The sequence below is a fragment of the Arachis ipaensis genome, chromosome B7, assembly GCF_059453495.1.
Source record: "Arachis ipaensis isolate K30076 ecotype BB chromosome B7, ASM5945349v1, whole genome shotgun sequence".
In the NCBI taxonomy this organism is placed as follows: Eukaryota; Viridiplantae; Streptophyta; class Magnoliopsida; order Fabales; family Fabaceae; genus Arachis; species Arachis ipaensis.
This window is the reverse complement of record NC_142442.1, coordinates 128,908,303-128,919,180: the sequence shown is the minus strand read 5'-3', so window position 1 is coordinate 128,919,180 and position 10,878 is coordinate 128,908,303. Positions and strand designations below refer to the sequence as shown.

The following is a 10,878-nucleotide window of genomic DNA, read 5'->3' as shown; positions in this document are numbered from 1 at the left end:
ATGATCCAACGGACAGGAGTAATGGAAATGACACATGATATACTAGAAAGATTAGAGGCACATTTGAGGGCCATTGGGCAGTTTACAATGCATATAATTCATTATTTTCCATCGCTCAAAATCTAATGTCTGATGCTGTAAGAATCGGGTTTTTCATGCAAAACTATTTTAATAAAAAATAATAATTTAAGTGACCGAAATGGATTCAAAATTTAGAAATTTTGATTTGAAAGTAAAAAGGTGAAATTTGGTTTCAATGAATTTTTCTGAGTCGGAAAATGTATTTTCTGACGAAAGACCGAGAACCGACAGCCGAACCGATCGAACCGGTTTAAGCTTGTTTGGTACTGTGTTTTGAGAAAAATAATATTTTGGAAAATTGATTTATTGTTTTGAAAGGAGAAAAATAATTTAGAATTGAAAACCAGGCACTAATCTTAAAGGTTTTGGCCCAAAGTGGGCCAAACGGACCAAAAATACTAACGGATTGGACCGGGCCCAAGGTCCAACATATATAAGCTCATTAAATGAGCTTTGAGCTCATTTTCCAGAAAATAAAGAGAGAGGGGCGGTGAGAAGAGTGAAGGGAGAAGGAAGGGGGTGACACTATTCACCTCCACCTTCCGGAAGCCATAACTTTTGATCCGGAGCTCTGATTGACGAGCCGTTTGTGGTCACGCGAAGCTCTTGACGAGCTCTTACTTTCTATTTAAGTTTTTCTGGTAAGAACTAGGAAACTCCATCCCCAGTTTCCAGCCCTAGATTCTGCGCGTTTTTATGTTTTGTTTTTGAGTAGATTTTGTGGTTTTGGTTGTTTAGGTGATCTCTAGTAGCAGATAATTGTTGGATTTTACCCCTACTCACGTTGGATAAGTTAAGGTTCCACTAAACCCTTGTGTTTAGTTGTTTTGTGTATCTTAGGTTTTGATTTGGTATATATATGTGATGTTAGATTGAGTTTTGGTGTTTGTTGCTGTTGGTTGAGGCTTTGGATCGAGCTTGGTGGCTTCGTTTTGATGTTTGGAATGTTTTGGGAATCAGCCAAGATATGGTTTCGATTTCCTTTATGTAATATGTAATATTTCTGGACACTTAGGCTAGTGACCCATAGGATAGGATTGAATTAATTTGGTTGTTGGAAATTGTTGTATGATGATGGTGTATAATGATTTGAGGATTGGAGTTGTTGAATGATGATTTATGATGAATTATGATGGGTTGATGATTTTTGAGTGTATTGATGAACTATAATGTTGTAATGATAATTATGGTGTGAAATAATTAAATTGAGATGAAATGTGATTGGGTGTGATGCTTAGTATTGATAGATGATGAATATTGATGGATTGTGTTGGTGGGTGTTGAGATTTGAAGATGGATAATGTATGGAAACTTGTCTCTCAACAATTTTCTCTCGGCAAGTATACCGAATTGTCGTCAAGTAAAAACTCACAATAGAGTGAGGTCGAATCCCACAAGGATTGATTGGTCAATCAACTTTAATTAGAGGAATGTTCTAGTCGAGCTTAGCAGAATTTGATTTAAGAATTGCAGAAAATGAAATGGCGGGAAAGTAAATAGCAAAAAACGTAAATGCTGGAAATAAAGAGCTGAATGTAAATGGCGGAAAGTAAATTGCAGAATCTTAAATGGGGAATGGGGAAGATGATCATAAAAGTAAACGGCAGAAATTAAAGAGAATGTGTAAGATCAGAAATGGGGGATTCATTGGGCTTAGGAGATGTTGCATTCTCCAGATCAAGTTCATTTTCATCTCTTCCTCAATCAATGCATTCATTGATCTCCTTGGCAATCTTAAGTGATTGAACTCCAATTCCTTGGTAATTCAATCTCTCAAATCTTGATCAATAGCCAATTCCTTGGTCTAATTGCTCATGAGAAGAGATGAAGTGTGGTCACTGATTATACCATATGTATTTCCAAATCAAAGTATTGGGAGAATTATATGTCACCATATCCGCCCAAACCCCAATTTGGTCCAACATGAGAAAGCATTTCTAGCATGATCTCTTCATTCCTCTTCCAAGGTTCAGAAGAGATCCAAGTATGAATAGCTTCTTTTCCAAGAGAACTATCCAATTGGATGAAGATTGAAAGCTTTCTAGTAAAATCAAGAGAAAAGAAAGAAGAAGAATAATGAAAACTATTATTGATCCATCAAATTACAACAGAGCTCCTTAACCCAATGAAATGGGTTTAGTTGTTCATAGCTCTGAGAATGGAAAGTATAGATGGAGAATACATCATGAAAGTTAAACTAAAAGTTGCAGAGAAAGTAAAAATACAGAGAGTACTTCTCCAAAATGCCAAAGACTCAGAAGCTCAAAAGCTCCCTTTCTAGTTCAAAACTACTCCTATTTATACTATTCTTCTGATCTTCTAGTTGGCTCTTCAAGTCTTGGATATGGGCCTTTGGATCTTGAGTTGAAGCAGTTATCATCTTTAGTGGGCTTAGCTTTACTTGCAGAGAGAGAATGTGAAGTAGGCATGGACTTTAGCTCAGGACGTTAGTAGCGTTAACGTTAAGTGAAAGTATGGGTTCGAGAACGTTAGTGATAATCACCTTTTTCACTAACGTTCCTAACCCAAGGATGGTCCACGTTAACTTCAATGTTAGTGGCATCAACTTGACCACTAACGTTGCCTCTTGGTCCTTCGCACATGTTATTGGGGTTTACCTTTTTCAATAACGTTGAGAGTACCCTTTTTTCCCCACGTTAGAGTTCACGTTAGTGCAGCTAACGTGACTCTTAACGTAGGCTTGCCAAATCTTCGAGAGCATTAGTGACACTTACCTTTGTCACTAACGTTCCAAAACGCCCCTACTTCCTACGTTAGAGTTCATGTTAATTAGGTTAACATGGCTTCTAACGTGGTAGTGATAGCCATCTCCAACGTTAGTGAAAAGGTGAGTGTCACTAACGTTGGCTCATCATCTCTTTCATCCACGTTAGCTTCCACGTTAATGTAATTAACGTGGGAGTTAACGTGGCTCATAGTGGCTCATTCCAACGTTAGTGACAAAGGTGAGCGTCACTAACATTGGCGATTCTTTGCTCCCTCCACATTAGAGTCCACGTTAACTGAGTTAACGTGGCTCTTAACGTGGCCAATATGAGCTTGGTCCAACGTTAGTGACAAAGGTGAGTGTCACTAACGTTGGCTTCATTTTATTTTTCCACGTTAGAGTTCACGTTAACTGAGTTAACGTGACTCTTAATGTGGACAATTGCCACTTTGGAATGTTAGTGGCACTTACTTTTACCACTAACGTTGGAGTTTTACTTCGCTTCTACGTTAGCTTCCACGTTAACTTAGTTAACGTGGCAACTAACGTGGGCTATGATGGCTCACGAAGGTGTTATTGGCGATCACTTTTCTCATTAACGTTGCAAGCTAGCTCTTTTCCACGTTAGTGGTCACGTTAGTTAGACTAATGTGGCTACTAACGTGGCTCTTCCTTGCTTCCTTTGTCTTGAAATCAAGCCATAAAGTGCATCAAAGCTCTAGTCCAAGTTATGAGATCATGCATTATCCAATTTGTCATTTAATTCATGCATAATTCTCATAAAAATCATGTAAAATTCACAATGTTTGCTTGAATCAAGATGTAAGTAAAATTCTACCCAAAACTTGCTTATTTACTTAAGAAAATACATGAAACTACGCTAAAACTACAAAGAAAAGGTCAGTGAAACTGGCCAAAATGCCCTGGCATTACAGGATGTTGATGATGATTTTATGGTTGGTTAGTGTAGTTGATGATGATTGTTGAGTGTAATTGGTGTTGATGAGTTTTATGATGGACTTGGTTAATATTAGACTTTGTTTGGTAATGATTATTGGAATTGATGAGGATTTATTTTGGTTGTTGAGGTTGTTGTTGGATAATGATGATTATGAGTGTAGAATTATGACTTGGTTAATGGTTGAGTAATTTAGGTGTTAAATTGAGGAGAATGATATGAAGAGGTAATATGTTGTGTGTGGTAGTGGTTTAAGATGATTGGGTAGGTTTTGATTTGGTTTTGGTTGGAAATGTTGGTAATGTTCAGGTTTTAAGACTTTTGGTAAAAGTAGGTTTTTGATGAACTTTGTCTGATTATAACTTTTGTCTCAGTTTTCCAAATTCGTTGAAACTTGTTTATAATTAAAGCTTATTGAAAACCCTTCAATTTGGTATAAAGTTTTCAAGATTTGAGTTTTTGTAGAGGAAGTTATGATCATTCAAAGTTGGTGTTAAAAATCTGAAATTCTGCAAAGTTTCAGAATTTCAGGATTCCTGATATGTGCGCACGCATAACCCTGCGAAAATCTTGATTTGTGCGGACGCACAGACCTGTGCGTATGCACACGCAGGGGAAGGCTCCCTGTTTGTAGCACTAGCACAGCTTGTGTGCGTGCATACCAATGAGGTTTTACAACCTGTGCGTACGCACAGCCCTGTGCGCACGCACACGTTGGGAAGGCCAATCTGTTGGGGCGCTAGCACACCTTGTGCGAGCGCACAGACCTTATCAAATTTGGTACCTGTGCATGCGCACACCCCTGTGCGTACGCACACTTTTAAAATCTTCCTGGGCATGCGCACGCACACACCTGTGCATACGCACATGCCCTGTTTCACAAATTTAAGTTTTGTTTTCAACTATTTCACCTTCCCATCAAGGTTGGAAGCTTCTATAACACCACTTTAAGACTCTTGGGCTTATTTTTTAGCATTAAAACATAGGAAAAGATCTTAGGAGAATTTATTTGGGTTTTACATTAGAAAATTAAAAAATGGAGGCTTAGGTTTCTGGTGTGCTGAGGATGAGTTTGGTTGAGAAAGAAGAAAGAGTAGTGAACTGGGTAATGGCCGACAATGAATTGAGAAACTGATGAGCTGATGAGTTCGGAATGGAAATTATGAATTTGATGATGGTTAAGATGAGCTGAGGGCTCAAAAAGGAATGAATGATCTTGATAGATGTTGAGAGTGTGACAGACACTATATCCTTGGGTTAATTATGATAGTGTGCAGGGCATCATGTCCCTGGGATTGGATTATGATTGATAACATTTTCTGCTGCAAGAGTGGGCTAGGCACTATATCCTTGGGTTACACATGCGAGTGTGCCTGACACTATATTCGTGGGTGAATAGAGTGTGCCCGACACTATATCCGTGGGTCAATAGAGTGTGCCTGACACTATATCTGAGGGTGCGGCAGAAAACCTACATCTAAAAGGATGTGTCGGGTTGGCATTTTTGGACCGACAAGTGATATCACGAGCCAATAGGATAGACATTCATCATATGCATCTTCTATATGCTTTTTTGTTTTGATTACTTGAGTTTGCCTAATTGTATAGCATGCCTACTTGCTTCTTGAATTACTTGCTGTATATGAAAACTATCTGTGTTTTATTTGTTTGCATTAATTGTGTTTGTCTGGTGCTAAGGAGGTTAGGTAGGCGGTGGCGATGGGATCACACGGAGGTTAGGTTGGCGAAGGCTGTGGGATACAGTGGTGTGATTAGTATTAGTTAGAATTTCCCTATGTTTAGATAACCCGATTTATGGTTTAAGTTCTTTATGTATTTATTTATTTTGTTCTAAGCTTGAATATCCGTTTGCGACGTGAAGTTCTAGGATTGCCTTTGGCATACCGAGGCTTTACATCTTACATCATTGGGCACTGTTACCATATTGAGAACCTCCGGTTCTCATTCCATACTTTGTTGTTGTTTTTCAGATGCAGGTCGTAATCTACTTCGGTGAGATTGCGAATATGGTGACAGAGCGGAGTATGGTTCGTTCCTTATTTATTTCTGTCTTACTTTTGTCATAGTATTCTCTCACCTTTTGTATATTTATCTTTATGGCCTTAGAGGCTTATTTGAGAGATAGGTTGTATAAGCTGTTTTAATTCTAAAACTCTGTATCTTTCTATTTGTAACTAGTCGGCTTAAACTCCGCAAGCTGCAGCTAGTTCTCTATGATTATTATATATATATTATTCTCTTATACATATACCTTGTATCTTATGCGTTAGCTTCGTGTGAACGTTTCGCGCTTTTGTAAATCTGTCTTTGAGCTTAATCCTTCATTGGGCTCCTAGAATATATTATTTCTTTCTATATATAAATATGTATACGCCTTAGGACTGTCGTAACCTCTGATTAATCTTTGCTTTACGGCTAAAGGTAAGGCTTAGGGTAATTGGGGTGTTACAAATGCCATTTTCATTGTATTGACTAATTTTGTACTTGGCAGGTCACTGCAAACATGAGGGGAAGCAGTGCAGAGGAAGTAGCTGAGAGAGTATTGAGTCAACCATCATTATCTGGGTTGCAGGTGTGATTCGGAATGAACCCCTTACCTTCATTTTTCATTTCTTTTGCTGGTGGGAGCTTTCCTTACAACATTTGCTTTTTGCGTTAGCAAAGTTTGTCATATACTATCTACTGTGATCATGAGTAGTATCATTATTTTTTCACTATAATTTGTTCTTAATTTTAAGAGGAACATGTGATTATCTTCTGCAGGGACCCATTATAAGTCCTATTTTTGCAAACAGGATGGGAAGGAAATAGTAGACTACTATGCCATAGTGATATGTGTACCCAAGAAGGCACTATACAAGTCTATATAGCAGCTGAGAGCGGTGAGATTTTACATTTTTTTCAAAGCATCTGTTTTGGATTTCATATGAAGCCTTGTTATTCTGAATGACAGGAGTCCAAATAACCCAATTATATCTGGTTTGGGATAAAATGTTAGTCTACATAATGTATTACTGCCACTAGCAGTGGCTAGCATTATTACATGGACTCGGTCTAAAACAGTGACTATGTGAATTTCCCTTCATCTATGATTCTCATACTCATTTTCATGTTGATTACATTCGTTTAATGCAGATTGGTTGCAGTGGCGTTCTTATGTCACCATTGACCTACGTTTTTTATGAGGAAAAGCCAAGATGGCATCAGCTACTTTCTAAACTTAGATTGTAGTCATTTATGATCAATGGATGAAACCTTTTTCACATACTATGGACGCAGAAGCGCATCGACTTTGATGAAAGCTGCAAAGTACACCCCCGTTTAGAATTAAAAACTAAAAATGCATTTCTTGATCTTCATTTATAGCAACTTCTGGATTGATATTGGTTGGAAGTTTTATAGCGAGCAAGTCTGTATTTTCCTCCTTTTTGTCTCTTTTTGGCACTTGTTAATAATATGGATAAAGAAGTGAGTTCGTTTTCTTGGTAGCCTTTGTTTTTCGTTTACTTCTTTAGTTGGAAAATTGGAGTTGAAGTTGAAGGTTCAATTGCTATGAAATATAGCTTTAGTGTTGTATTTTTTAACTTTCTATTATATTTCAGTGGCTTAAGATAGATCAATTATATCTTATAAATTTAGGATATGTTTGAACTTTACTCTTGTTCATTTTTTGGATTAAGTTATATTGTATCTATCATACTCAGCAATAATTAGTTACGATAATATATAGGTTACTAATAACTTATATTAACTGATAAAGTAAAGGAAATTAGTAATATAGAATTGTAATATGTAGAAGAAGGATAAATTAGTGTATAAACTAATGAAAAATAGCTTAGTAATTTGTCTTTTAAAGAAAGTAGTAAAAATGTCTAAAAAGATAATTCCTCACTCCCAAATATCTTCATGCTCTCTGCTTCCACCCTGCTCCTATATTTCCAAGCATTCTCTTGAATTACGAGACATAAATCGTTGTACTCAGAGGCGGATTGACGGGGGGCCTAAGGTGGCCACGGTCCCCCCAAAAATTTTTCAAAAAAATTAGTAAATAGTAATAATTAATAATATTAAGTATTTTATATATATAATATTAGACAAAAAAATATAAGTTACAGAATTTTGTAAATTAAAGTAACTAAAAACTACATTATGTATTGGATATTTGGATTATTGTTACTCTTGTTAACAAATAGCCCATTCTAATAATTAATAAAAATAGTTTTATTATACTAGCCCAATAGACAGTAGCCCATATTATTAATTAAAGTAGTACTAGTACATTTTTCAAACATTTTTCTTCAAACCATGAGAGACATCAGCGCACACTTTCTCTCTTTTAGTGGCTCCCATTTGTGTAGACTTTTGGTCTTCTACTCTTCTCATTCTAATTTTCTTTCCATACTAAAATAAGACATATGAAGAAAAACCATTGAAGATTTGAAGTGAACAGCGAAATATTAACCATTGAATGCACAACAAAGACTCAAAGAGGTATATTTCAATTTTTTTCAAGTTAATAACAATGTCAAGTATTATTTATATTATTTATTTAAAATAATTAATTTATTTTTTTTATAATGGACAATGTTCAAAGATTGAAGTAAGAGCAAAACTCAATAGAGTTATTTTTGGGTGAGACTTGGAACAAAAAATAATCAGGTAAATCAATAACTTTATTTTTGGTTATTATATATTTGTGTTTCTAAAATTATTTGTTATTGGTCAATAGGTTTAGTATTTTTTTTTAAGAAATAACATATATGCAATTATTTTTGTTTTTTTTGTTAGATAGTTCAAGTTAAGTTAAAAATGTCAAAGATGAAAATAATTCACTCATTTTTCAAGAGAAAAAAGAGAATATATGATGAACAAAATTCAGCTTCAGATTTATTGAGTAATGTTCAAAATATTATTGAACAACCTAAGATACAACCTGTGACATAACTTGTTGAGCAAGATATTCAACCCCTGCTTCTAAAATAACAAGGACTGAAATAGATCAAGTTAATATTGATACATTGATGCGTGATCCCGAAAAGCATCCACAAATTTAGAATTATCCTATCAATCAACAAGATGAAATCTGTAGAGCATATATAAAGCTTGTACCATATTAATTTATTATGGATGAGTACCCTCTTTCTGGTCTTGAAAGTTATCCTCGTCGTTTCAAAGCTCATTGGTTTAAGAGTTTTTCTTGGCTAGAATATTCAGCAGAAGTGGATGCTGCATTTTGTCTTCCATGTTATTTATTTTCTAGAAAATCAAGTCCATTCACATCAGGAGGATTTCACAATTGGAAAAAAGTGAATAATTGAAAGGATTGTGCATTTTTATCTCGTGTGGGTAAATCTCTTAATTCTCCTCATAATATTGCTGTTAAGTCTTGTAAAGATTTGCTTAACCAATTATGTCACATTGACAAAGTATTGGCTAAGTAAAGCCCACAACAAGTTTTAAGTAATAGATTGCGTCTTAAAGCCTCTATTGATACTGTTAGATGGTTAACGTTTCAAGCTTGTGCTTTTAGGGGACATGATGAGAGTCATGAGTCTTAGAATCGAGGAAATTTTCTTAAAATGTTAAAATTATTAGCTTCTTACAATAAAGAAGTGGATGCAGTTGTCTTGGAGAATGCTCCTCAAAATGCAATATACACATCACCTTTTATTGAAAAGGAAATTATACATGTTTTTTCTAGAAAGGTGCAAAATAAAATTCGCAATGAGATTGGTAATGCAAAGTTTTATTTGATTGTTGATGAAGCTAGAGATGAATCTAAAAGAGAACAAATGGCACTTGTTAGATTTGTTGATAAGCATGGATTTGTCAAAGAAAGGCTAATAGATGTTGTTCATGTCAAAGATACTACTTCTGCTACTCTAAAACAAGAGATTTGTTCTGCATTATCTCATCATAATCTCAACATTCAAAATGTTCGAGGTCAAGGGCATGACGGGGCTAGTAATATGCGTGGAGAGTGGAAAGGGTTACAAGCTTTAACTATTCAAGAATATCCTTATTATGCATATTATGTTCATTACTTGCTCATCAATTACAGCTAGCTCTTGTTGCTGCAGCTAAAGAAGTTGTTGATGTTCATACTTTTTTCCAAAGTTTAAGTAATATTATCAATATTGTGTGCTCTTCTTGCAAACGCAATGATGAATTACGAGCTGCTTATGCAACTGAAATTTCCCATTTAGTTGCAACTAATCAAATTGAAATAGGAAGGGGAGTTAATCAAATTGGCACATTAAAAAGATCAGGAGATACCAGATGGAGCTCTCACTTCATCTCAATTTGTAGCCTTTTACGTATTTTTGGAGCAACAACTTCACTTCTGGAAGATTTGGCTACTAATGGATCTACATATTCTCAACGTGGTGATGCTACTTATGCTCTTAAATCTTTATTATCATTTCATTTTGTTTTCATTTTGCATATGATGAAAGAAATCATGGGAATCACTGATAAACTTTGTCAAGCATCAGCAAAAATCTCAAGACATTTTGAATGCTATGCATCTGGTTTTTGGTACAAAGTCATTGATTCAATAGTTAAGAGATAGTAGTTGGGGAGCACTTTTAGAGAAAGTTAGTTCTTTCTACAATGATCATGCTATTCAGATACCTGATATGGGTGCTTGATAAACCATTATTTTATGATTTATACTATGTTTAATTGAGTGGTTTTGTCAAGTCTTTCACCCACTTATTCATATGATTTGCATGTATTCACAATTCCTTCCTAAAATTGTTCTATGATTAAAAACTTGCTTCCTAAAGATCTTTTAATTGTATATTTTTATCCTCCTTCATACCATTCGATGCCATGATCTGTGTGTTAAGTGTTTCAGGCTTCATAGGACAGAAATGGCTTAGAGAATGGAGAGGAAACTTGCAAAAATGGAAGGAAAAACAAGAAATTGAGGAGATGACCAGCGAGAAGCGACGCGGACGCATGGTCCACGCAACCGCGCGAAATGAAGAAAATCACAGCGACGCGCTCACGTGCCTGATGCGAATGCATGGATTGGAAGCTGCATGAGTGACGCGAATGCGTGGACGACGCGCACGCGTGGCACGGA

At 35.8% G+C, this 10,878-nt stretch overlaps 1 protein-coding gene and 1 pseudogene across 1 annotated transcript; both read left to right on the top strand.

The window, feature by feature from the left end:
* On the top strand, window positions 1–7,019 carry LOC107607661 (ATP phosphoribosyltransferase 2, chloroplastic-like; annotated as a pseudogene).
* A 2,348-nt stretch (window positions 7,020–9,367) lies between these two features.
* LOC107607660 (uncharacterized) lies at window positions 9,368–10,359 on the top strand. Its single transcript, XM_016309589.1, has 2 exons — window positions 9,368–9,748; window positions 9,850–10,359. Exons 1-2 carry the CDS (start codon window positions 9,368–9,370, stop codon window positions 10,357–10,359), a joined length of 891 nt encoding a protein of 296 aa, XP_016165075.1.
* Window positions 10,360–10,878: the final 519 nt, after the last annotated feature.